General features: G+C 40.0%; 2 protein-coding genes across 2 annotated transcripts in view; both read left to right on the top strand.

The window, feature by feature from the left end:
- The first annotated feature begins 1,400 nt into the window (after window positions 1–1,400).
- The window catches only part of ITGA1 (integrin subunit alpha 1), a 74,319-nt gene continuing 53,754 nt past the window's right edge, over window positions 1,401–21,965 (top strand). Inside the window, exon 1 of the mRNA XM_071580918.1 lies at window positions 1,401–2,150. Coding sequence (XP_071437019.1) covers window positions 2,123–2,150 — 28 coding nt within the window. The 5' untranslated portion in view covers window positions 1,401–2,122. The remainder of the gene's footprint in view (window positions 2,151–21,965) is intronic.
- On the top strand, window positions 7,869–12,848 carry PELO (pelota mRNA surveillance and ribosome rescue factor). The gene is made up of 2 exons (XM_071580919.1): window positions 7,869–8,751; window positions 9,722–12,848. Exons 1-2 carry the CDS (start codon window positions 8,026–8,028, stop codon window positions 10,151–10,153), a joined length of 1,158 nt encoding a protein of 385 aa, XP_071437020.1. The 5' UTR covers window positions 7,869–8,025; the 3' UTR covers window positions 10,154–12,848.

Consider the following 21,965-nt stretch of genomic DNA (forward strand, 5'->3'; position numbering starts at 1 on the left):
AAATAGTAAGAAATGCTAGCTCAGTCCAGGAATTCATATTTTCTTATATTTTCCTTTTGATACTGCCTGATGCAAGATGCATAGACACCACCACAAAAAGAAATTAACAAATAATAATATCAAGAATATTTTAATAAAAATTACTAATAACTCTTCATTGGAAATGTTTCTTTTTATTCTCAAGAAGTCTTATCTCCAACATGACATACATTCCCCACACATGTACCAAATAGCATATAAACCTCAAAGAGGTTTGAGTTGATTATTTTAGTCCATGAAAAAGTCTCGAGTTCCCCTGTTTCTTCCTCTGATATAGTTAGTTTTATCACAAAAAAAAATCCTTCACCATGATTTGAAAGCAAGCTCAACTCCTTCATGTATATCTAGCTGAAGTATAATAACAGAAAACAAAGTTTTGGATTTATTTTTTAACAGAAAATGCAGCAATCCATCTGTATTATGTAGGCAGAATATACTAACAGAAAGAGGGTGCCGGCTTTTGTGGATTATCACCCAGCACACAGACTTGTAACTCTGTAAATTACAGTATCAACTCTGTGTAATTTGCTATAGCACACTGGGTTACTAACCCTGTTTTGTGACAAAAGTAGTGGTAATACAATTTGCAAAAATAAATTACAGCTTTTTCTATATTCTCAGTCTTATTTTAGTTTGCATGCCATTTTCAGTTTCTTTAGTTTTATGCATAAAACCTTTGACTGGAGAAACATGCCTAGCCTTTTAAACTGGTACCAGCAGAGCTCAGATTCTTGTTCAGCAAAAGTTACACGTGCTTAATTTTGAGTAGTCCCACTGAGGACCTTTGCTCTTAAAATCAGCTTTGGAATTGTGCACTATTTTCTAAAAATTCTACAGAACTACAAGCAAAGGTGCACCTAAAGCGTGCTCATGAAATTAAAACAGAAACTGGAAGACGCATTCAACTATTAGATGATTAAAAGCTGTAGTTTATTAGCCGCAGCAGAACTTGCCAAAATTCCTCTAACTTCCACTTAGTCACCAAATCCTCTGCTCCAAGTCAAGAAAAAGAGAGGATTCTTCTCGAAAGACCAAGATCTTCAAATCCTTATAGAATATTTTGTTTTTTCTTCTTCTTACTTGAGGGGCCATGGGTTCTCCTGTATTATAAACAATAAAATAATTTTTCACCAGCTCCAGTGTGAGAACTCACACACTGCTTTAGGGATGTGACTCCTCCTGAGCATCATTCTGGGAAACTCAGAAAGTCCTGCAAAATTGCTTTTCCTGAGTGTTCAACAAACCTTGACAATTCCTGCTCACGGGCCTGAATCTGGCTGATCATTACCTTTGTGATTTATTCAGTTATTTATTAATGAAGTCATTCTTGGGGCAGGGATGCCATGCAAACATTCGACAGATGAGGGCAAAGGCAGCTGTCTGGTATTTCCTACACGCAGCAAAGCACAGGAGGACGCAGTCTAGAGAAAATAGTCCACAGTCTGAAGAGTTAGTGCATCCCCAGAGCCGTCGAGAATGGGGAAGGGGTGGCTGGCTTCCTCTTGCAGGCAAATGACCAGCCGTAAGAGCGCGTTTTTAAGGGGTGATGTCAGAGAAGTTAAACTTGAGCAGCCAAACACACCCCCTACCTCAACGATGCATTTCTGCTCTTGATGAGGGAGAGGTGGCCGTGTAGCACACCCAGCTCAATTCTGCCCTTCTGGGAGGGGGGTTGGCCGGCGAGAGGCACTTATTAATTAGGAACGGGAAGATGTCCCTTTAAGGTCTGCTGGGCTCTTCGAGAGCTGTAGCCGGAGGCTTAGTGGGGGAGATTTGGCTTTATTTGTACATCCTAGCGCTGGGCTAGTTCGTCGGGGAGGTTTCCAAAGCTCAGAGGTCTTTGGGGGGTGGGTGGGAGGAAAGCTGTGTGCGGGCAGAAAGCTAAATTCTTCTGGATGCGAAGAAACAACGTACAGAGGAATAACAAACAGGAAATGCCTAACTCGGCGGCGAGGCGGCGAGGCGGTGCAGAGCGCTGAGCTCCACGGCAGCGCAGCTCGCCGGGCGCGCCGGCGGCAGGACCGCTCCCGCCACCGCGACCCTCCGCCCGGGCTCTCGGCCCCGGGCTCCCAGGAGCCCAGGCATGGCTGCCTCCTACTGGATGCTGACAGGTGAGGAAAATCCCTTTTCTGCCTTCCTTTGAAGACCCATAGCCCGTAAGCAGCCTTGCTCCCACGGAAGAACCTAGTGGGAACAGGCACCGGAGGGACTGAGTCCCCTCTCTACCCGATACCTGCCCTAGGAGCTGCCCTCCCGCCACAGGGCGTGAGGAACTTCCTCGGTTTGCTTCTCTCTGGGAACTTTAATCCCTAAACCCATTTTAGAAGCCGGGGGCTAAGGGGAGGCTGCTAAATGAGGATGAATGGCTGAGAAGACATATTATAATTGAATCTGGCTTGGAAAAAACCCAAGCTTGTTTGGTTTGGGGGTTTTTGTTCTTGGGTTGTTTGTGGGTTTGGGGTTTTTTTGTTGGTTTGGTTTGGTTTTGTGGGGTTTTCTTTCCCTTTATAAATTAGGGTAGATTTTCTGGTTTCCTCTGGCGCTCGGATTTCTGAGTAGTAAAGTGAGGAAGCAGTTAACTACACCCAACTCACTTCAGAAAGATGAGTTCATCCGGAGATTGACTATGTAATATTTCCTTTTAGGGGTTTATTGTTAAGAAATTAGTTGCGTTTTTAAAAAATGAGTACAGCAAGTAACAATATCCCTAGCTAGTCAGTGTGTAGTAATGTTTTGGATCTGAAAACAAGGGAATCCAAGAAGTGGGAAAGAGGCTAAGGCAACGCTGGGATTCATGTTACTGCAAACTTGAACACTGAATTCCGCAGCAGCTCTTGTGCTGGCAAGTAGCACACAGGGAACCTGAAGCAGTACAGAGGAAGAAATCAATGTCACAAGAATTGTCCACATGCAGGCAGCAGTTAAGTGGGGAAAAGGCAAAACTAAACTCATTCCCTTTTCCGTCTGTGCTTATTGTGCAAGAAAGAAAAAACACAGGAAAATATAAAAACCTGAATGTAGTATTTTGATGTGGTAGATTTAGCCATTGTTCATAGCTGTCTTTATTATTATTACATAGTGACATACTCCAAAATGTGCTTTTGTTTGTGTTCCTTCACAGAAGGAGGCTTTGTAAAGCAGCAACAATTCAGTGTGCCACAATTTCCTTTCAGAGCTGCAAAGTTGCCATTGGTGCTGCTGGCAGATAATTCATGACAATAAAGCTTACTGTCAGAAAGGACAACATTTAAAGAACAGGTCTCATCCAGATATGTCATATGAATACTTTTTGGTGGGGGCAGGTTTTTTTCTTTTTCAAAAAGGTGTGAAATAGACAACACTTAGAAGTAAGAGGAGGCATTACAGATACCGGGAATGGGTTGCAAATTATCTCAGATAACCAACAGTCATAGTTCTATATACACTAGTCAAAATGTCATTAAAACATAGACAAAGAGTTTTAGAATTACAGTGGAATTAAATTAATTACATGCACCTCTTCCTTAAAAAGAAAAAATATACACATATAATCTGGCAGGCACAATTAGACAAAAACAATTTAGAGTAAAGGAGGTGCACAGAGATACATGTACGTCTGTGTATTTATACAGCTTTTTATTTTAATTCCGCTTGGGTTTGATGAGGCCTCTGAGAATCTTGAGTACAGAAACTCTGTCAGATGCAAAAAAACAGAAGTGCACAGAGAAGTGACAAGCCTGATGATAAGGGCTGAGGAAAATGATCTGTGAAGAAATATTGAATGAGTTAGGCTTGTTTATTTAGTAGCAAGAAAACTAACAGTAAAGCATCAAGCATCTTTTTATCAAAGTATTATTACTAAGAATATTCTTTCAGATGCCAGTGTTTTCTTTGTTTTATGAGTGCTCAGTCATGAATTCCTATCCTACATATGTTGGTTTACAATGATATTAATGAATAGCTTGTTCTCCATGCTCAACAAAGGACAAAAGAAAATCAACATAACTTACTATGCAAAAACGTTAGAGAATATTCAGAAGAACTTTATTACTCTTCAGGTAATGAATTGCTAGGACAGGCTAGGAAAAAACCCCCATCCCTGCATAATCTCCTTCACGGAGACTTCTCATGAAATTAGATAAACAGCTGTAAGGGGATGGCTGAGATTTACTTCACCTGGCCTGAGGGAAGTGGTTTGACTAGAGATCTGCTGAAGTTTTCTCCAGCCCTATATTTCAACAGATGAGGAAGAAAGAAATTAGTCTAAAGGGTTCCACTACTTTGTAATGCTTCTTCACTTACAATGCGTTTTATGCATCTTCACTTATAATGCATTTTATGCAAAGCCTGTTCCCTCCTGGACTTCTCTTCTTATTGGTGAGGGTCATATTGTACTCATCTTTATAATTGAAAAGATAGATGAAGACAGAATTGTATGTAGAAAGTGAAGTGGTCTCTGTCCAAAGTCTGCACAGTCAGGACAGACATGGGATAAAGTATGAAAATAGATGTTTTCCCTAGTTTCCCTTCTCCATCTTTATTTTCCTTTGTTGCAACAACAACGTCCAACATTTCTCAGGAGATTTCCCCTTATATCTGAGATACTTTCCCACTAGTTTTTCTTATCTAGGACCTGCACATCTTTGCATGAAGTGTAACTAAAGTGGCTATAATATGAGGGAGAGAGGGTTTCCTATGAACATGACCTCTCCTAGCCTAAAACCTGTACATAACCCATCTTCATGGAACAGTGGATCAAGATTTGAAGACACAGGGCAATGTGTCTCAAATGCTTTCAAAATAATGTTAGAAAACTAATATGGCACCAAAATCTCTCTGAAGGTATGCTATCACCATTTTTATCTTATCTTGCACTGTGCTTAAGAAGTTCTGAAAATGGATGCCAAAATGCTGCAATTATTAGTACCTATAAAAATTGTTTTCAAAAGTGATATATTGCAAGACCTGTTAGGTTCATTGCATAGTCTGAATCTTTTACCAAGAGGATCAGGCTATGCAATTTTGAACTTTTATGTTACAACTGTGTGTAGACTTAAAAGTACACACTTTTTTTATCTGCCAAGGTCAAATTCATCTCTCTCCCTGACATTAGCAAAATTAGTATGAACTGACAAACTTACATGGTTCTTAAATTTTCGTAAATGTTTTTCTTTGTCATTATTTGACATAAACAAATAGCAATGCCCAGTACTTTTTACCAGAGTAGGCAAAGCATCATAAGTAGTAAATGTTTTCTTCTTTTTCCTCTCTGAGTTGATAATGGTCTTGCTAATTGTGGATACATCACTGAATTTTACAGTTGCCACTAAATATTTATGGTTCACTGTTCATAACTGTATAAATCTTATTATTTGTTGTTTGAGGAAGGGCCCATCTCAAAATGTCTCTACCAGAGTCAATATTTTGAGTGGAAACTTAATATTTAAAAGCTGTTATTTGGGTTGGTTGGTGTTTGTTTGTGTTGTAGGTGTTTTTAATGCAACAAGTTATCTGATTTCATTAAGTGAACTTTCATTGAACATTTAACGAACATTTACTGAATAGTACTGGATGCCAGCTTGTAACCTTAACTAAACTATATTGCATCTCCAGATACATGAGGCTGCTTGTAAAGATTTGACTGGAACCAATAAGCAGAGAAAATTTGTACATACACAGCAGTAAAAGAATAAAAAATAAAATAAATATTAATGTGGAAGGTAAATATGCACTACAACTATATTTTTCTTGAAAAAATAGCATGAGTTTAACCCTTGTAATTTTGTAATTGCAAAGAACATAAAGAAGAAAATTTGCCAAAAATTCATTATGCAGCATTTAGGCAAGTGAAAGAAACTCCTAAAGAAGAGCTGAATGCAAAGGGTCTCTGCCTCTGTTTTTGCATTATAATATTAATGCAAAATTCTTAGTATGTACAAGCTCAAATTAAAAAAAAAACCAGTTATTCATGTGCTTATGTTATATTCCCTTGGGTGGTCCAGCTTCTGTCTGTGAAACTAATAGAGTTAAACATGTGTACTCACAGGAAGAGAGTATGAGGTCTGATAAAGAAATCCTATTATGTAATATCTGATAAAGTTGTTTTTACACCAGTATCAAGCTTAGAAAAAGGGAACACACATTACTGAGCCAGATCTGAGTTCACTGTCCTGTCACAACAGACTAGTGCTAGATACTTCAGAGAAATTTATATTTACACCATAATGGGAGATACAAAATTATTTTTGCTGTCTGTACCCTTGTATCTCATTAAATCCTTGCCTCCAAAGCCTTTCCAAGTCAGCAAATTCTATAATCCACAGTGGGTTGTTTATTTTTCCAATAAAAAGAAATAGCTAATAGAAACCAGAAATTTCCTTTTAGCCATTCTAAATTTGCCTCCTTCTCATCTGTAGGAGGATATCCTCACTCTTCTGTTTTCACACTGAGCATGTAGTGATTTCCAAACAAATCTGTTCCAGTTGCCCTGACACACTTGTCATGGCATATTAGTTTGCCCACTTTCTCAGCCTTTTTAAAAATCATTCTTCATGCAAACATTGTCTATTCTTCTTTTCCTCATTCTTCCTAAATTTGCAACATTCATTCTGATGGAGCCTTTAGTGTCATATGCTGTTTCACAATATGCTACAGAACTTAGAATAACAGAAAATTAAAAGGTGGGAATGAACCTTAAAGAGCATCTATTCCCAACCCACCCTGTCATGTGCAGGGACACCTCCCACTAGATCAGATTGCTCAAGGGTTTATCCAACCCGGCCTTGAACACAGCCAGAGCTGGGGCAACTTGTTCCAGTATGTCACCACCTTCACAGTAAAAAGTTCTTCATAGTACCTAACCTAAATTTCCTCTTTTTCAGTGTGTACCCTTTCCCCCTTGTCCCATCACAGGTCCTGATGAAAGTTTCTCTCCAGCTTCCCTGTAAAGCAGTCTTCGGATAGTAGAAGGTTGCTATGAGGTCATCTTCACACAGCCTTTTCTTCTCTAATTATTATTCTCTTGTTTAATGATATAAATTGTTCATTATTTCTGACCTGTTAGACTTGTCTAGGCTGCAAATTGAATTGTATAGTGATTGTTCAGGTCCATTTAATTTTTGCAAGTATCATTGAACTAATCTGTGTTTCACAAGACTTATTACTTGTATTTGTTAACATCAAGCTTCATGTGAAACGTGCTAATGTGCCTCTGAAGCATCTCAAAACTGTCTCACTCTAAGACACAGGAAGCCGGTCAAGATTCAGTATTGGCTGAAGCATAACTTTAAAATTTAACCAAAACCTAAAGCTGGAATTCAGTTAAAGAGCAGTGTCCAAGTAACAGTTCAGGTCCACATGTCGCCTGTGTCAGGTTATCACTTCCCGGGGTGGCAGCCGCCCCAGCCGGGCACCCAGCCCCGAGAACCGCCCGCTCCTCCCTTTCTCCATCTGGATCCACAACTTTCCACAACTGCTTAGTTTTGGCGTTTGGGGATTTTGTTGGTTTTGGGTTTTTTTCTCCTTTTCTAAAACGTGAGAAGGCCGCGCCGGGAGCCTTCGGTAGTCTGAACCCCTGCTGTGAAGCGCCAGAGGGGAAGAGCCCAGCGCGGCCGCGAGCCCCTCCCGCTCCGCTCCCAGCGAGGCAGCGGCAGCACCCCGGGCGGCAGCACCCCGGGCGGCAGCACCTCGTCCCGCCGGTACCGCCGCCAAGGCCCGAGAGTTTCCCGCCCACGGAGCGCGCCCTGGAGCCCCTCCTGCGCATGCGCCGGACCTGCGGCGACACGGCGGAGGGGGGTGTGCGCGCACCTTTGCCGGGAGAGCGGGGTCTGCGCGCATGCGCCATGGTAGTGCGGAGGTGGTGATGGGGGCGGGGGCGGGCACCGCGCGTGCGCGCTGCGGCGGGACAAGGCCCGGGGCCGGGTGCGCGCAGGAGCCGCGGGGGTCTGGCCGGGCCGCGCCTTTGCTGGGACACCGCGCGGTGCCCCCCGGGGCGCCCGGACCGCCGGGATGAAGCTCGTGAGGAAGGACCTGGAGAAGGATAACGCGGGGCAGGTGACGCTGATTCCCGAGGAGCCCGAGGACATGTGGCATACGTACAACCTGCTGCAGGTGGGCGACAGCCTGCGCGCCTCCACCATCCGCAAGGTGCAGACCGAGTCGTCCACGGGCAGCGTAGGTAGCAACCGCGTCCGCACCACCCTCACCCTGTGCGTGGAGACCATCGACTTCGACTCGCAGGCCTGCCAGCTGCGCGTCAAGGGCACCAACATCCAGGAGAACGAGTACGTGAAGATGGGCGCCTACCACACCATCGAGCTAGAGCCCAACCGGCAGTTCACGCTGGCCAAGAAGCAGTGGGACAGCGTGGTGCTGGAGCGCATCGAGCAGGCCTGCGACCCGGCCTGGAGCGCCGATGTGGCCGCCGTGGTGATGCAGGAGGGGCTGGCCCACGTCTGCCTGGTCACCCCCAGCATGACGCTCACCCGCGCCAAGGTGGAGGTGAACATCCCCCGCAAGCGGAAAGGCAACTGCAGCCAGCACGACCGGGCTCTAGAGAGGTTCTACGAGCAGGTGGTGCAGGCCATCCAGCGCCATATCAACTTCGAGGTGGTGAAGTGTGTGCTAGTGGCTAGCCCAGGCTTCGTGCGGGAGCAGTTCTGTGATTACATGTTCCAGCAGGCAGTGAAGACTGACAACAAGCTTCTGCTGGAGAACAGGTCCAAGTTCCTACAGGTAAGGAACTAAACAGTCTCCAGAGTGGGTGAATAGAGGCCTGAGAGTTTGTGTGTGATAATAAAAGGTAGTTACATGGGAAATAAGTCGCTTATTAGAAAAAATAAATTTCTTACTGAGCATCATGAGGAAATTGTTCTCATGCCTTTGGAACTATAAAGTAGTCATGCATGATAGGGATGAGTATCTCCTAGGACACCTTAATGTGGCATAGAGAAAGTATTAAATATTTCAAACTCCTTTTAAAGGCATATTTATGTAAATATAATTACATATGAAGTGTGAAGTACAAATTGGATAATACTTGAGCTTTACTTTTACTCTGTCATACTGTATAGCACGCACATTCAATTACAGCTTTGTATAGATGTTTCTTAAAAAGTACCTGGATGTAGTATAGGCAAGTTAATTTTTTTGTTAGTTTTGTACTACATAGTTAAAGTCTATGCAAATCATAGCATTGACTGAGTGAGTGGGGGGTTTAGCCTTTTACTGAAATAGACAAACTCAGAGCCTAAAATGGGTTTTCCTAAGGGTACTTGTAGAGTTTTAAAGTTGGAGTAGGCCTGTAATCTGTGCAGAAGGCTGGGGGCAGGGGAGTGAAGTGTGTAGCAGTGCTTAACCAGGTCCAGCATTTAGAAGACCCAGTGCACTAAAAAGCCTTCTTTTGTATTTGTAGCATAGTTACAATAGTATGTGTGAGAAGTTTTAGTGTACTTCACAACTTTGCAAGCATAATAGCTGTGCAAGGCTTGATGCTGTTGCCCTGTATGTCTGCAGTCTTGCGAGGCCTTCCTTTCCCTGAACGCTTTAAAAGAGAGAGGCTTAAATCCTAGTTTCTTAGTAGTTTCAAGTAGCTCTACCTGTGGGTATGCAGCTTGCATATTTAAACCAGTTTGTGGCTGGCTAATCCAGGAAATGGTCCTATTTCTTTAAAAACACCAAACCTTTGATTTTATTTTCATTCTAGGTCCACTCTTCCTCAGGACATAAATATGCGTTGAAGGAAGCACTCTGTGACCCAGCTGTAACCAGCCGTCTTTCTGACACTAAGGCAGCTGGTGAGGTCAAGGCCTTAGATGACTTCTATAAAATGCTGCAGCATGAGCCTGACAGGGCCTTTTATGGTTTAAAACATGTGGAGAAGGCTAATGAAGCCATGGCCATTGATACTCTGCTGATCAGTGATGAACTTTTTCGGCACCAGGATGTGGCTACCCGTGCCCGATACGTTAAGTTGGTAGACAGCGTGCGAGAGAACATGGGCACAGTACACATTTTCTCCAGCCTTCATGTGTCTGGAGAGCAGCTTGGGCAGTTGACAGGGGTGGCAGCCATCCTGCGCTTTCCTGTTGCTGAGCTCTCTGACCAGGAAGATGAGTCTAGCTCTGAAGAGGATTGATGACATTGACTTCTTTCCACAGTTTTCATGTCATGTTGAAAGGACATTAAAGGTCCTGCCTTCCTAAATACTATATGCAGATGTACCATGACATATAATTTTAAGTAGTGTGTATATAGAATATATAGCTCTGCAAAGCACACTACTTACTACTTGGCGTCTGTTCTATGGTGATAATTTTTGGTATACTGTGCATTGAAGCCGACTGGTTTTGCAAGTTACATCCCAAACCTCCAGCAATGTAAGAAATTAATTTGGCTTCCCAAAGCTGCTTACACTGTATTGTAAGGCAGACTGGTAGCTTAGTGGGTTGTGTATGAAAAAATAAACTAAGAGAGAGAAATTCATGTCAGACTATTTCTTTTCAAATGCTTGAAGAATATTGCAAAACAGATGTAAACTTACTCAAGCAACACCTATCAAAACTGTGCTTGATCTTCATAGGAACTCCCCATTCTTCCTAGCTTGTATCAAAGGAGTGGGGTCGGGATTGTCTTTTAGGCCTTTTTGGGCCATTACAAGTCTAACCACTCAAATATTTCTGTGACACACTTGACACAGTCTTTCAGAAAGCAGACCCTTTAAGTTTCTTCCCTAAATATGATAGTAGATGCAAGACACATGATGAGTCTCAGTCATCCATTTCAGTTATCTTTTTGAATCCTGTTACCTTGGGAGATTTTCCTGAAGGCTAACAAGGTATCATTGACTGTATTCTGCTAAATAGGCATTATTTAGCACATAGTTCCGAGAAAGTATATGGAAAGGCCTAGAAGGTCAGGAACCTTGTTTCCGCGAGGAATGTTTTGACAACAAAGAGTTTCGGTAATTTCATAATGTGCTATTTTTCTGGGTTTGTACCTCTTCAAAAACACATGCAAGTTGTGATACAGAAGTAAAGATTGTGAAATTATAAATGAGGCTTTAGCTGAAGGTAATACAACTGTGAGAGCCAAAATTACCTTTCAATTACTTAGTCTGCTCAAAGTATTTAGAGCCACAGAGAGTTTTGTTTCTTCCCTGGGCATAAATCTTAGACTGAGGAGGCACTAACTGGTTTCAGATTCAGACTTAACCTGGGGGGGGAACAGCTTCAAACCAATGTTTGATGGTGTGGCTTCTGTGCGTAAGTAAGCATTGCTTTTCTAAATGTGATAGAAGGTGGAGAACAGGAGCTGTGGAAGAATTCTGAAGTATGGAAAGTGGAACATTAAAAAATAAAGCCACCGAAACTCTTAGGTCTGGGTTTACTGGTTTTAGGAAAATCACTTTTAAGGGTAGGCCTATGTGTTGATGAGTTCATGAGCCAGTCCTCTGAAGTTAGTACTATATTGCTGGCTGAAACATCAGCCTAAACTTCTTGATAAAGTACTTCTGAGTTGAAAGCTATTTACCCTTTTCCCATCATCCACACAGTCTTAAGGAATTCATGAACAGAACTTATATTAGAGCTGCTTCTCTGAAGACAAACAAGCCCATCGAGACAGTTGTTTACGGTCAACTTGTACACATGAACTGTTATTAGAGCTTTACATTTTTGTCTGGAAAACTGTTGGCTGCCATAAGTCCTAGAATGCTCAAGTAGGTTTCCTTCAGCATTCAAGATCAGTTAATTTTCTTTCCCTTAAAAAATTTGCCTAAGCTGATTATACACCTTGCCAGCTAGAAAGCCCCCTGACTCCTGCTGTATAGAGCTAAATGTAAAGAGCATCTGAAACAGAAGAAACTGACCTTCAGTAAATTATGAACATAAATAAAATCATAATGTCCAAACAAAATCATTGATTTCTTTATGAGCTGGTATAAGATAAGCTGGTGTATTAGTATTTTCCTTTTTCTGTGTAATGCCAATTTGTTGCAATTGTACACAAATGATACTTACATTCAAATTTATAGTACACTGCAAATTTTTTACTTATTTCTCAGCAAACTGAGAGACATAACTGTTCTTTGGTTATGGAATACATTGCTGTTTTATCAGACTAAATTGGTTCCAATTATTTAATTTTAAACCAGAAATTATGAAGAGTTTTTGCTTCATACTGCAAGATTACAATGGCAATTTTTTGTTTTGTGCCTGTAGTGTGTCGTTAAGAAAAAGAAGCAGCCATTTTATTGCATCTTTGTTTTAAGGCAGAACAGCAAACAGCTGGTAAGAACACATGAAAATAGTGATTCTTTAAATTATTTACAGTTAGAATTAAAATTCTCTCCTGACTTTACATTTTTTGTACTTCTTTTAGCTATTGCTATCATATCACTAAGTCTCAAAGAAATACACATGGCACTGCCCAAAGTATGGAAGGGTGGGATTTTTTTCTGTTTTGTTTTGGTAGGCACTTTTGTAGTAAAATAAATATACAATCACTATGTATACAAATACATCCTGTTTCAGGAAACAGCTTAAGGGCTTGGTATTGAAAGTGGACTGTGTTCAGCAGTTGCAGACTTGACCTGGCCAAGTTCCAGGGTTGCTAGTATCTTTCACATTTCAAGGATTTTTGATCAGTTGAGAAGTCCATATTGACAAAGTTGTTTGCTTAATGCAGACCTTAGTGTATGTGTGTAGATGGCACTTTCAGAGAAGATGGATGCTACTGCAGATTAAGGGAGTCAGTGCTCGAGCCTCAGGAAAATATTTTTGTGTCCATTATTTGGAACTAAAGATACATGAATTAAAACCAGTATTTAATGATTTCAGAGTGTCTCAGTTTATTTTCTTGTTACATTCTGACATAAGTCTGTGAATTAGTAATAAGGTTTAACTTCCAGTTTTTCAGTTTTCAAAATAGCTTAATACACATGGTAAGACTTCTTGAAGCTTGTTACATTTGGTAGGAAGAAAGATTTAAAAAGTATCATGGAATCAGATTGATCCTGAACCCTGTTGTGCTCTACAATGATTCAAATAAATTTATTTTAGCCCATAATGCCTCTCTCCAAACTTATACTTTGGAGGAGGCTGGAGTTTATTTTGTCATCTTTGGCATTTGAATCCACTTATCATTAGATAATTTTTTTTGGTTGTTTACCAACTAAAGTTTGATGCAAAATGTGAGGTCACCACCAGCTACAGACCAAAATAATCCTACTAGTTATAAAGCAAAATAAAAGATAAATATTTCAGTTAAACAGTAAAGCGTTTAACAGTATTTGATCTAGGAAATTTCTCGTCTCCCTCTTCTTGTCTTCACCCTTGTATAAGTAAAATGCTAATAGTAAATTATCTCTGGACCACTCCCTGATCACCAGTGTAACAAAAGCACACAGCTCTTCAGCCCATTTGTGATGGGACTAGGCATGTAATTATGTGAGGTGATTTTCATTTGCTACTGTTCTCTCATAGGTTCAGTAGTCCTGAATTTTAATCAACCCTTTGAAAATTTCTTGGTTTCACTTCTGAGCCACTGACCTGGGTTTGCTTTTTTCTGGGAAGGTGTATTATACCTCACTTCGCATTTGACTGGTTTATGTTTTTAGCCTCTCAGATTTCTTTCTGGAAGCTGTGTTACTGATCCAGAGAAGTGTCCTCATATGCATGTGATCTCCTTTACATCACACAGTCCATTCACTTTTCTCTGAGATTTGCATACATCTATTTTTAAAGAAAATAAGCCTGTTTCATAAAGGAGTAGTTCTCTGGTTTTGCAGGAAAGAAAAAAAATCTCTACATATTCGCAGGGATGTTTATGCTGTTGTTTTATCTGAAGCCACATTTCTACAGTGTGTAGTCTATTGCTTCTACAAAAGATCTAAAAAAGAAATTTTTAAAATGTGGAACAGCAATCAGAAAGTTTGCAATTAGGAATTCTTGTTTATAACATAAAATCAGAATTCCAGCAAGTCACATAATAACAAAAATGAAGGAATTATTTCAAAAACCTACTTGTCCATATACTTTTTAGGTAAAGTAAAAATTCAAACTTGAGGGTTTTTTTTCTCTCTCAGTATATCAGTTCCCCACTAGAAGAGCTAGGTGCAACTGAGGTGGTTTATGTGAAATTAAAAAAAAAAGAGTTTCTTCAACCTCTGCTGATGTGGGAGTATACATCTGCAACTTGTTATGAAGGGAGTGTTAAAAGTTTTGATTCTTTCAGGTCTTAGGATTTCTCAGTTCTGATTTGATTTAGCGGGTAGTTGGGAGAGAACAGTTGACAGGGTTTTATTACATTATTTTCCAGTATCTGTTTCTTCTATAACAACCACAACTTGCTTTTAGAGACTGCTTTATTCAGATTTTGGATGGGAAAACATTATTTTGAAAACTCATTATTCTGCTACTTTAGAGTTAAGAAAATGCCTGACTGGTTTGGTCTTGTGATTATTACTGTGATTCTTAATTCAGGCTCTGACGTGGGTCAAGCGTGGTCTTTTTAAGCAGTGAAGAGAGTAAACAGGCTGTGGAACTTCTTGTGTGACAGTTGCTCAAAGAATTGCTGAATAAGTGTCATGTTTAGTCCTGCCACATTTTTTTATGGTTGACTCAAGTAGGGCATTGACTTGGACTTGAGGATAACTGCTTGCATGATACAAAATGTAAAGTAAAGAAATGTCTTCACTCTAACAACCAAAGTGCATATCCTGTGTGAACTTACAAACTCGGCTGTTTTAGAAACGTATTATAGCTTTTCTGTAAAAAATTGTCTCCTAAGGTGCCTTAGCCTAAAATAAAATATGAGGAAAAGGTCTCTGAAATCATACTTGTTTATTCTCTTGTCTGAAAATAATTCTTCCTTTTGTCCCACTTGAGGGTTGTACAAGTAACTGAGCAGGGACTGGTATCAGAACATCACTTTCTTCCAAGTCAGTGTCTTCTGGGAAATGCAACATGAACCAGCAACTTTCAAGTTCTGCCAGCTCTTGTCAGCTTTTGCTATACCAATCTCTAATTTATTGCCCTCTTTTTGGGAAATGATACATTCACAGCTAATGTAATTGCTGTTATGCTGCTCTAGTAATTACTTAGAAGTCAAATTAGAGCTGATTATGCATCCTCTGGTGAAATGGCTGTTCCATTAGAGAATGTTAATTAGTTGAAACCAGTCCTCCTTTTTAGGAATGTACATAGCAGACTTGATGGGAGGTGTTTTCTTTGGTCCAAAATGGAATTTCTAGTCAAAGCCAAGCCTGTAATAGCAAAAAATAAGAGCCTGATGGGTTTATGTCATTGGTAACTACAACTCCACATTGTCTATGCTGATAAGTATATTTTGTCTGAGATGGCTAAATCCCAACAGGCTCAGGTATGATACCTCTTGGGATGAGGGAGGCAATTTTCAGACTTTGGACCTGAACATGAGAGGAAAGTAATTGAAAGCTGGGCCTGTCCCTATCTAACACACTTAAGTGTAGTCTTGGATTAGATAGCTAACAGTAAATCTGCTTTTGAAGACAAGTATATTGTTTCGTATGTAGTCTTTGCTTAAATCAAATAATTTTAGCAGACTTCTTACTGAAGGGACTTGTATGCAAAGATTTGCATGTCTGTGTGGGAAAAAACTTGAGTCTTAGCTTGTAGTTGCTTTGATAGCTGAAGGAACGAGTCATGATTCATGGCTGGTAAGATTATTATATTCAGTACCCAAAGATTTGTTTACAGTAGGAGAAACATGGTAGCAAGTGATAAATTCAGGATGTCTGACAGTTGTTGAATGCTCGTGGCCAGCACCTTCAATGGTTTCTGAAACTCTGAAAGCTACAGCAGGTTTCACTAAAGAAATTTGCCATTTTTTTGAGTTGCAATGTTCAGCCTCATGACTTCAAGTGTTTTAGATAGATAGTTTAGTTTAGGTGTGAGAGAAGTTTATTAGTTGTATTTGTTTATTTTGACCAAATAGTTTCCATAAGACTATTTCCATTCCCATTTGGAAAAGAGAACTGGTATATCCCATGTAATGTTTTTCTCTCCGGAAGGGAAATCGCTGTTCTGAGAGAGGGTGTCTAAGAGAAACTGAAATGAACTTTGCAGAAACTGCTGGGTGAACATTAGATGTCTGCCAGGACAGTTAAGTCCCCTGGGGCAGTGGCTGCCCTTGCTGCAAGGCTACATGTAGGAGCTACTGGGACAGCAGTGGTGACAGCCAGAAAAAGAGCAGCTGTCTCATGAGGGAGCTTTTCCAAGTTCCAGAGCTGTGAGGAAAGATGAAAAGCTATGGTTTAATGGAAAACATGAGGTGCTAGTTTGGGTATGTGACTCCATCCCCAAGGAGAGACAAAGTGAATGTTTGAACTATCTGTACTCTGTAACAACTCATGCTCAGTTAAGGGTAAGATGCCAGCTGATGTGATTAAGCTCTGTGTGTGTGTCTGAGGGAGAGGAGCCTTGAGCCTGAGGCTGAGACTTGAGTTACTCAGACCTTGCTAATCCTGTCGCTATGGGGTAACTAATTTCTGACAAGCCTGGTCCCCGAGTGTCACATGTGGAGTCATTGCTCTATCTGAGGCTTGTGAAAGGCTGGTTTTGTTTTCCTTTCATACCTGTCTGAAAAGCCACCTTCTTTTTCAAAAGTAATTGCTTTGAAACAAACATCTCACTGTGTTACATTGGCAATCTGTGTGGTAAGCAAAGGAAAAATTCCTAGTCAGACATTTTAAAAAACCCAAACCAAAACCAACAGAAACTGATTGAAATAAACATTTCAGAGGTTTTCAGGGGGTGCCTAGTGAGAAGAAAAAGAGAAAAACAGATAATACATAACAAGGTATGTTTGTGGTTTTTAACAGTTTTCAGGTCATATCAACTAACGCATCATTTTTAAAAATAAGCAAACTAGTAAGTCAAATCTGTCAAATCACAAGTTTTCAGACTTTTCTCTGGAAAACTGCAGAGTATTAGGTATTAAAACGCTATTAATACACAGTCAATCATTGTGATCTTGGTAAACAACTGATGTGTGATTGCTTAAGCTGTTGTAAGCTGTCTGCATCCGTTTTATCCAAGTGTAGATTTGAATGTTCCTGTCTATTTTTCTTATGAGACAAAGTGTTTTGTTATGAGAACAAAGTTAAGCGTTCAGAAAAAACAAAATTCATGTTGACAATTAATGCTGTCAACTAAGTCTGACCTTTCCTAATTCTGAAGACAATTTATATTTTGGGGGGGGGGGCATGGGGGGAAGAGCGTGGAAATTGTCACTGAAAAATACTAAGGCTTTAGGCCTTAGTATTTTAAAACTTAGGTTTTCACTTGTAGAACACTTTTTAAACTACTTTGTTCCCTAGTTTAAGTGCTTTTATTTTGACAGAAGAACTGGCAAGAAATTAATGTATGTTAGAGAGCACAAAGTTCCTACTAGTGGAAAAATGAGAAATTGGAACAGCCTTGCAGTCAGAAAAAAATCTGAGCAAAAGGTCACTTTTATATGGAATTTGTTTATCCTGAAAAATGAGATGTAGGTGCCAGCAACAGATATGAATCAATTCAGCAGTCCTGTACCCCATGCTTGGAACAGAAGCAGAGCACTTGCTGTTTTTACTGTAGTGGAGCATTGTGTTGCCCTGTTTATATCTGTCCAATTCTTAGCACCTCATGGTGTGATGTGTTCTCACCATATCTCAACAATCAAACCAGATTACAGAACACTGACCTCCTGTCAAACAGGAATTAGCTGTCTAAGCTAATGGTGCAAAAATGCTTAGATTAGGGACCTGATAAGGGTTTAATGAGTACTTTCAGTCTCTGCCAGTTAGATGTCCTTCAGGAGATTTAAAGGTTATTAAAAATAAGTTTTGAGTGTTTTGTTTGTAAACAGGTGTCCAACTCAAGTCATTGATCATTAAACGTGTTTTCTTTAGAAAGTGTGTTTTCTTCAATAATTCTGAAGTCAACTGCTGTGAGCTGGTCCTCTGTGTCTCTTGGAACAGCTTGGAAAAGTGTTTCACACAAAGGCAACTGTGGTATCCAAAGAACTGCAGACCAAAGAAGAATAAAATGAGCTCAGCATAAGTGGTGCTATGCTGCCTCAGAGCTGGGCAGGAAGGAAGAGCTGGAAGTGATCTGCCAGTCTCTGCTGCTGGAACTAGTTAAAGTACCACTTGCAGTAACTGATGTTAAGTCTGTGATAAGGTAGCACATATTTGCAAGAGGGATGTTGTGAGACATAAGGTGGTGGTATGAGGTTCATTTGTGCCTTTTTGGGAGGTCTTGTTTTTCACATGCAGCTCCTGTTGGCTTTAGAAGACTGAGTCACATTTAACCCCAAAACTTCAAAGTGGTATCCACACAAGAAAATAAAATTTCCTTACTGTTAAACTTCATGGTACTTCTGTGTAGGTGATGCAAACGTTTGAAAGGAAAAGTAACAGGTTCTTTTTGAAACATCCTGGTACCATGATCATACTTTCAAAATAGGCCTGATCCAGACAGATATCTTTAAACTCATGGGTGTACTTCAGTGCTGTGGGTGGGAAACGTTAAGTTCTTAGTGCCAGCAATTCATGTAGAAAATTCTATCTTAAACTGCATCTATAAAACAGGATGTTTTCCTATCTCTAGAACCCAGCTTTAATTTTTTGGGGTGGAAACAAACCTTCCTTACATAACCTCTTCATGGCTAGTTCCAAATTTCCCTGAATTGTTTATTGACCAGTAAAAAGAACATGTGTAGTTAGAGGTCCCAGGATTAATTTTGCAGTGATTTCAACTAGTTTGCCTGTAAAATCCCTACAGCAATGGTACAGGAAAAGAGATGTTTATGCTCTTACTGGTACTTGAGTGCCACAGTCTTTAAGTAGATGTGGTTGGTGATGCATATTATGCTAAAGTTTTCAGTATGTTTCTAATCAGTACTGATAATTCATGGCTATATACTGGCTTTGGAGAATTGATTAACTTTTTAAATAGAAAAAAAAGGTGTCTTGACTATAAAAATAAGCCACTTAAAAGAAGAATTTTAAATGTCCATCAACTTCTACTGAAGTTTTTAAAATTACTTTATTTCCTAACTGCACTGAGAAATGACAGTGGAATAGTCACTGATCTTGGCCATACTGTCGTCCAAACATGTCACACATGATTATTTCAGGGCATAAGTTTCTAGCATACACTAGAGGTGCATCTTCTGTGCTTATTTCAGCTGAGTGATACCAGTGGGAAGTTGGCATTTCAGTTTTGGTTTTTTTTCTGATGATTTCAAGAACACTGTATGCCATTTTCTGGTTTACTGCTCCATTAATAATTTACAGAAAGTTTGGATTTATCCATTACCTGTAAATCCTACTTACCTCATGGTTAGATGGAGATTAGCTACTATCAAATAAAATGTCAAGCTTGTGAAAAGTCCTTGTGATTGTCTCAGACCATAAGAGGAGTAAAGCTATTGAAGTAAATAAATATATTTAGCAGTAGTGATATGAATTGCCTAGTGCAATACCAGTTGTTTTGGGGGGGTTTTGGTTTTTTTGTCCAAATGAATAAACCTTTTTATTGCTGATCTTCAGTTTTGATTGGGGTGCAGCATCTTTCATATGTGTGTCGTGGTGTTTTTTGAAGCCTTAACTTTTATGGTGAAGTTCATGGAAGATTGGATTTAATGTGTGTATTGTATGTATGTATGGTCAGACATAGTGAACAAAGATTTGGGCAGGGCTCTCCCCACATGGGTGTGCCCTTTCAGCCTGCGCAGTGAATTTTTTAGGTGAGGCACAGCATGCCCAGAACTGGCCCCACTGTTTAGGTTGTAAGGTCCATCTGCCATGGCCGAGCAAGCTTGGACAGTGACAGGGAAGTCCTCAGGACTGTCACAGCACACGGTACTAAGTGGGGCTGACCCTGCTGAGCATCCGAGATCTGACGGGATGGTATGGCAGTGAGGCATTGAACTGCCTGGGGATGGTCCCACTGAGGCTGGAACTCAGGTCCGTGGGATTCAGAGTCCTTTACACCATGGAACCGCCCCGGATTTAATGACCACTGTGTTAATTTGCAGTCTCACATTCTTGTCTGCTTGAATTTTTCAGTTACACGTGTAAACTCCATGTTATCACAGAACCATGTTTTTTTAATTATTGAATGCAATAAAAGATTTCTTACAACCATTAACAATGCACAGGTAGAGACAAGTAAGGACTGATTGAGGATTATCTTCTCTTTTATCAGTGAGTAGTTATAAACTTCAAACCAGGAAAGCTCTGTATGTCTTATTTGTTATTGCCAATGTTGGCAGATGCTTGCAACAGGCTCAGGATTTTGCTGTGAGGAAAGCAGAACTGATCTGTGCAAACACTGCTGCCCCCCGTTCTTGCAGGACAGCGTTGGCTTACCCTGTGGGCATTTCACTACTGTGCAGTTGGAGTTGAAGAGCCATTTCCATCTGACCTTGTGTGAGAGCGCGAGCATCTGGGGTCCATTCATGGTGAAATTCCAGCATTTCAACAAATATGTGACTTATTTTCCATTACTGCCTGTAGCAATCTCATATCAACTATGTTCTCACTGTAGTAGTTTTTCTGGTTACCAATAGGAGAGAAAGTAAAAAATAAAAAATCTTGAAAAGTATTATTGACAATACAGTTGATTCACTGCACACAATTAACAATACAGCAATAGGAAAAAGGAATTATTTGGATGATGGTTCATTTTTTGAGTTCAAGCTCGATGTCAGGCATTTTTATACTTTTCAAAATTTGCCTTTAGCAACAATAGGTTTTATCCCTTACTCTCCAGTTCAGCTTTCAGAAAGCTGCAGGTATGATTATTTAAATTTTAAAAAATATTTTAAACCACTAGGATACTTACATTAGTAAAACTATTTCTATGTTAGACTGATGTAGTGTTTCCCTGTGCATTTTAAATAGAGTTCAACTTTGTGAATATTCTTTTGATTTCCATTTTTTTTGGAACCTGCGAGCTTTAGCTAACAAGTCCGTCTGAAAAGTAGTCTAAGCCGTAGAACTAAGAACCAGTTTAAAGTTTAAGAGTTTTCAAGTCACTGGTGGAGTATGGGAATACATATTGTGAACAGGGAAACAGAATTCTGTTTTATGTAGCCATGACATAAGAAGCTACAGAAAAATAGTGGTTCCCTCTTACTCCACTAGGAGATGGCTCAGATAAAAAAATGCATGTTCTGTTGTATTACAGTGAAAACTATAATAGATTTATTATCAGAAATAATAGCTAAGTTGTCTCTCTAAACAACTTAGAGAGTTGACTGTAGTTTGCAAGTTGATTTTTTTCTTTTAACATACACATCTGAGGTGTAATTCTGAAGTGTCTATGCCCCACTTGGGTCTGTCATTTTTGCTTGGTCAGGCTTTCTGCTTGCTTTTGATTTTTTTTCTCCCCAAAATCACGGCACAGCAGAGTTCTATAGGACCAAAGGAAAAACTAGACATTTGTAAGCTTCCATCTTTTTCTTTCCATTGCACTAAAAAAAAAAAAGGATCACAGCTGAATTGGTATTGATGCATTTTGTAAAGTATGGGTTTGCTGTACTATGTAGAAATTGGTTTGGATTTAAGTTCTGTATTGCTCTAGGTAGCTGGGTGTGAGAGGGTCATACCAGGATATTTACACTTCCTTTTGGAGGCTTTCTTCTCTTCCTGAAGCCTTGAGTGATTCAGTTGAGGGCAAGCCAATGGTTATGCTCAGCATAAGGCGATGAAACACAGAATTTTGTAGTCATTGTGAAATAAAGAAATCGAAAAAGTTGCTGCTTTTCAGAAAATCTTTATTGCCACCCAAAGCATTTGTATTCTGATAATAGCCTTAAGTAAAATTACCCAACAACCACTGAAAACAACTTGGGGGGTGAATTAAAAATTAGGATACCAAGTTAGGTAAGCAAAGAAATGATTGTCCTTTGTCCATGCT

This window comes from Pithys albifrons, chromosome Z (assembly GCF_047495875.1).
Source record: "Pithys albifrons albifrons isolate INPA30051 chromosome Z, PitAlb_v1, whole genome shotgun sequence".
Lineage (NCBI taxonomy): Eukaryota > Metazoa > Chordata > Aves > Passeriformes > Thamnophilidae > Pithys > Pithys albifrons.

What these genes read in the sequence shown, in the direction of transcription:
- PELO (XM_071580919.1), top strand. Translation starts at nt 8,026, where the DNA reads ATGAAGCTCGTGAGGAAGGACCTGGAGAAGGATAACGCGGGGCAGGTG. An exon ending in ACAGGTCCAAGTTCCTACAG is followed by an intron (nt 8,752 to 9,721) that starts GTAAGGAACTAA and finishes TTTTCATTCTAG; the next exon opens with GTCCACTCTTCCTCAGGACA.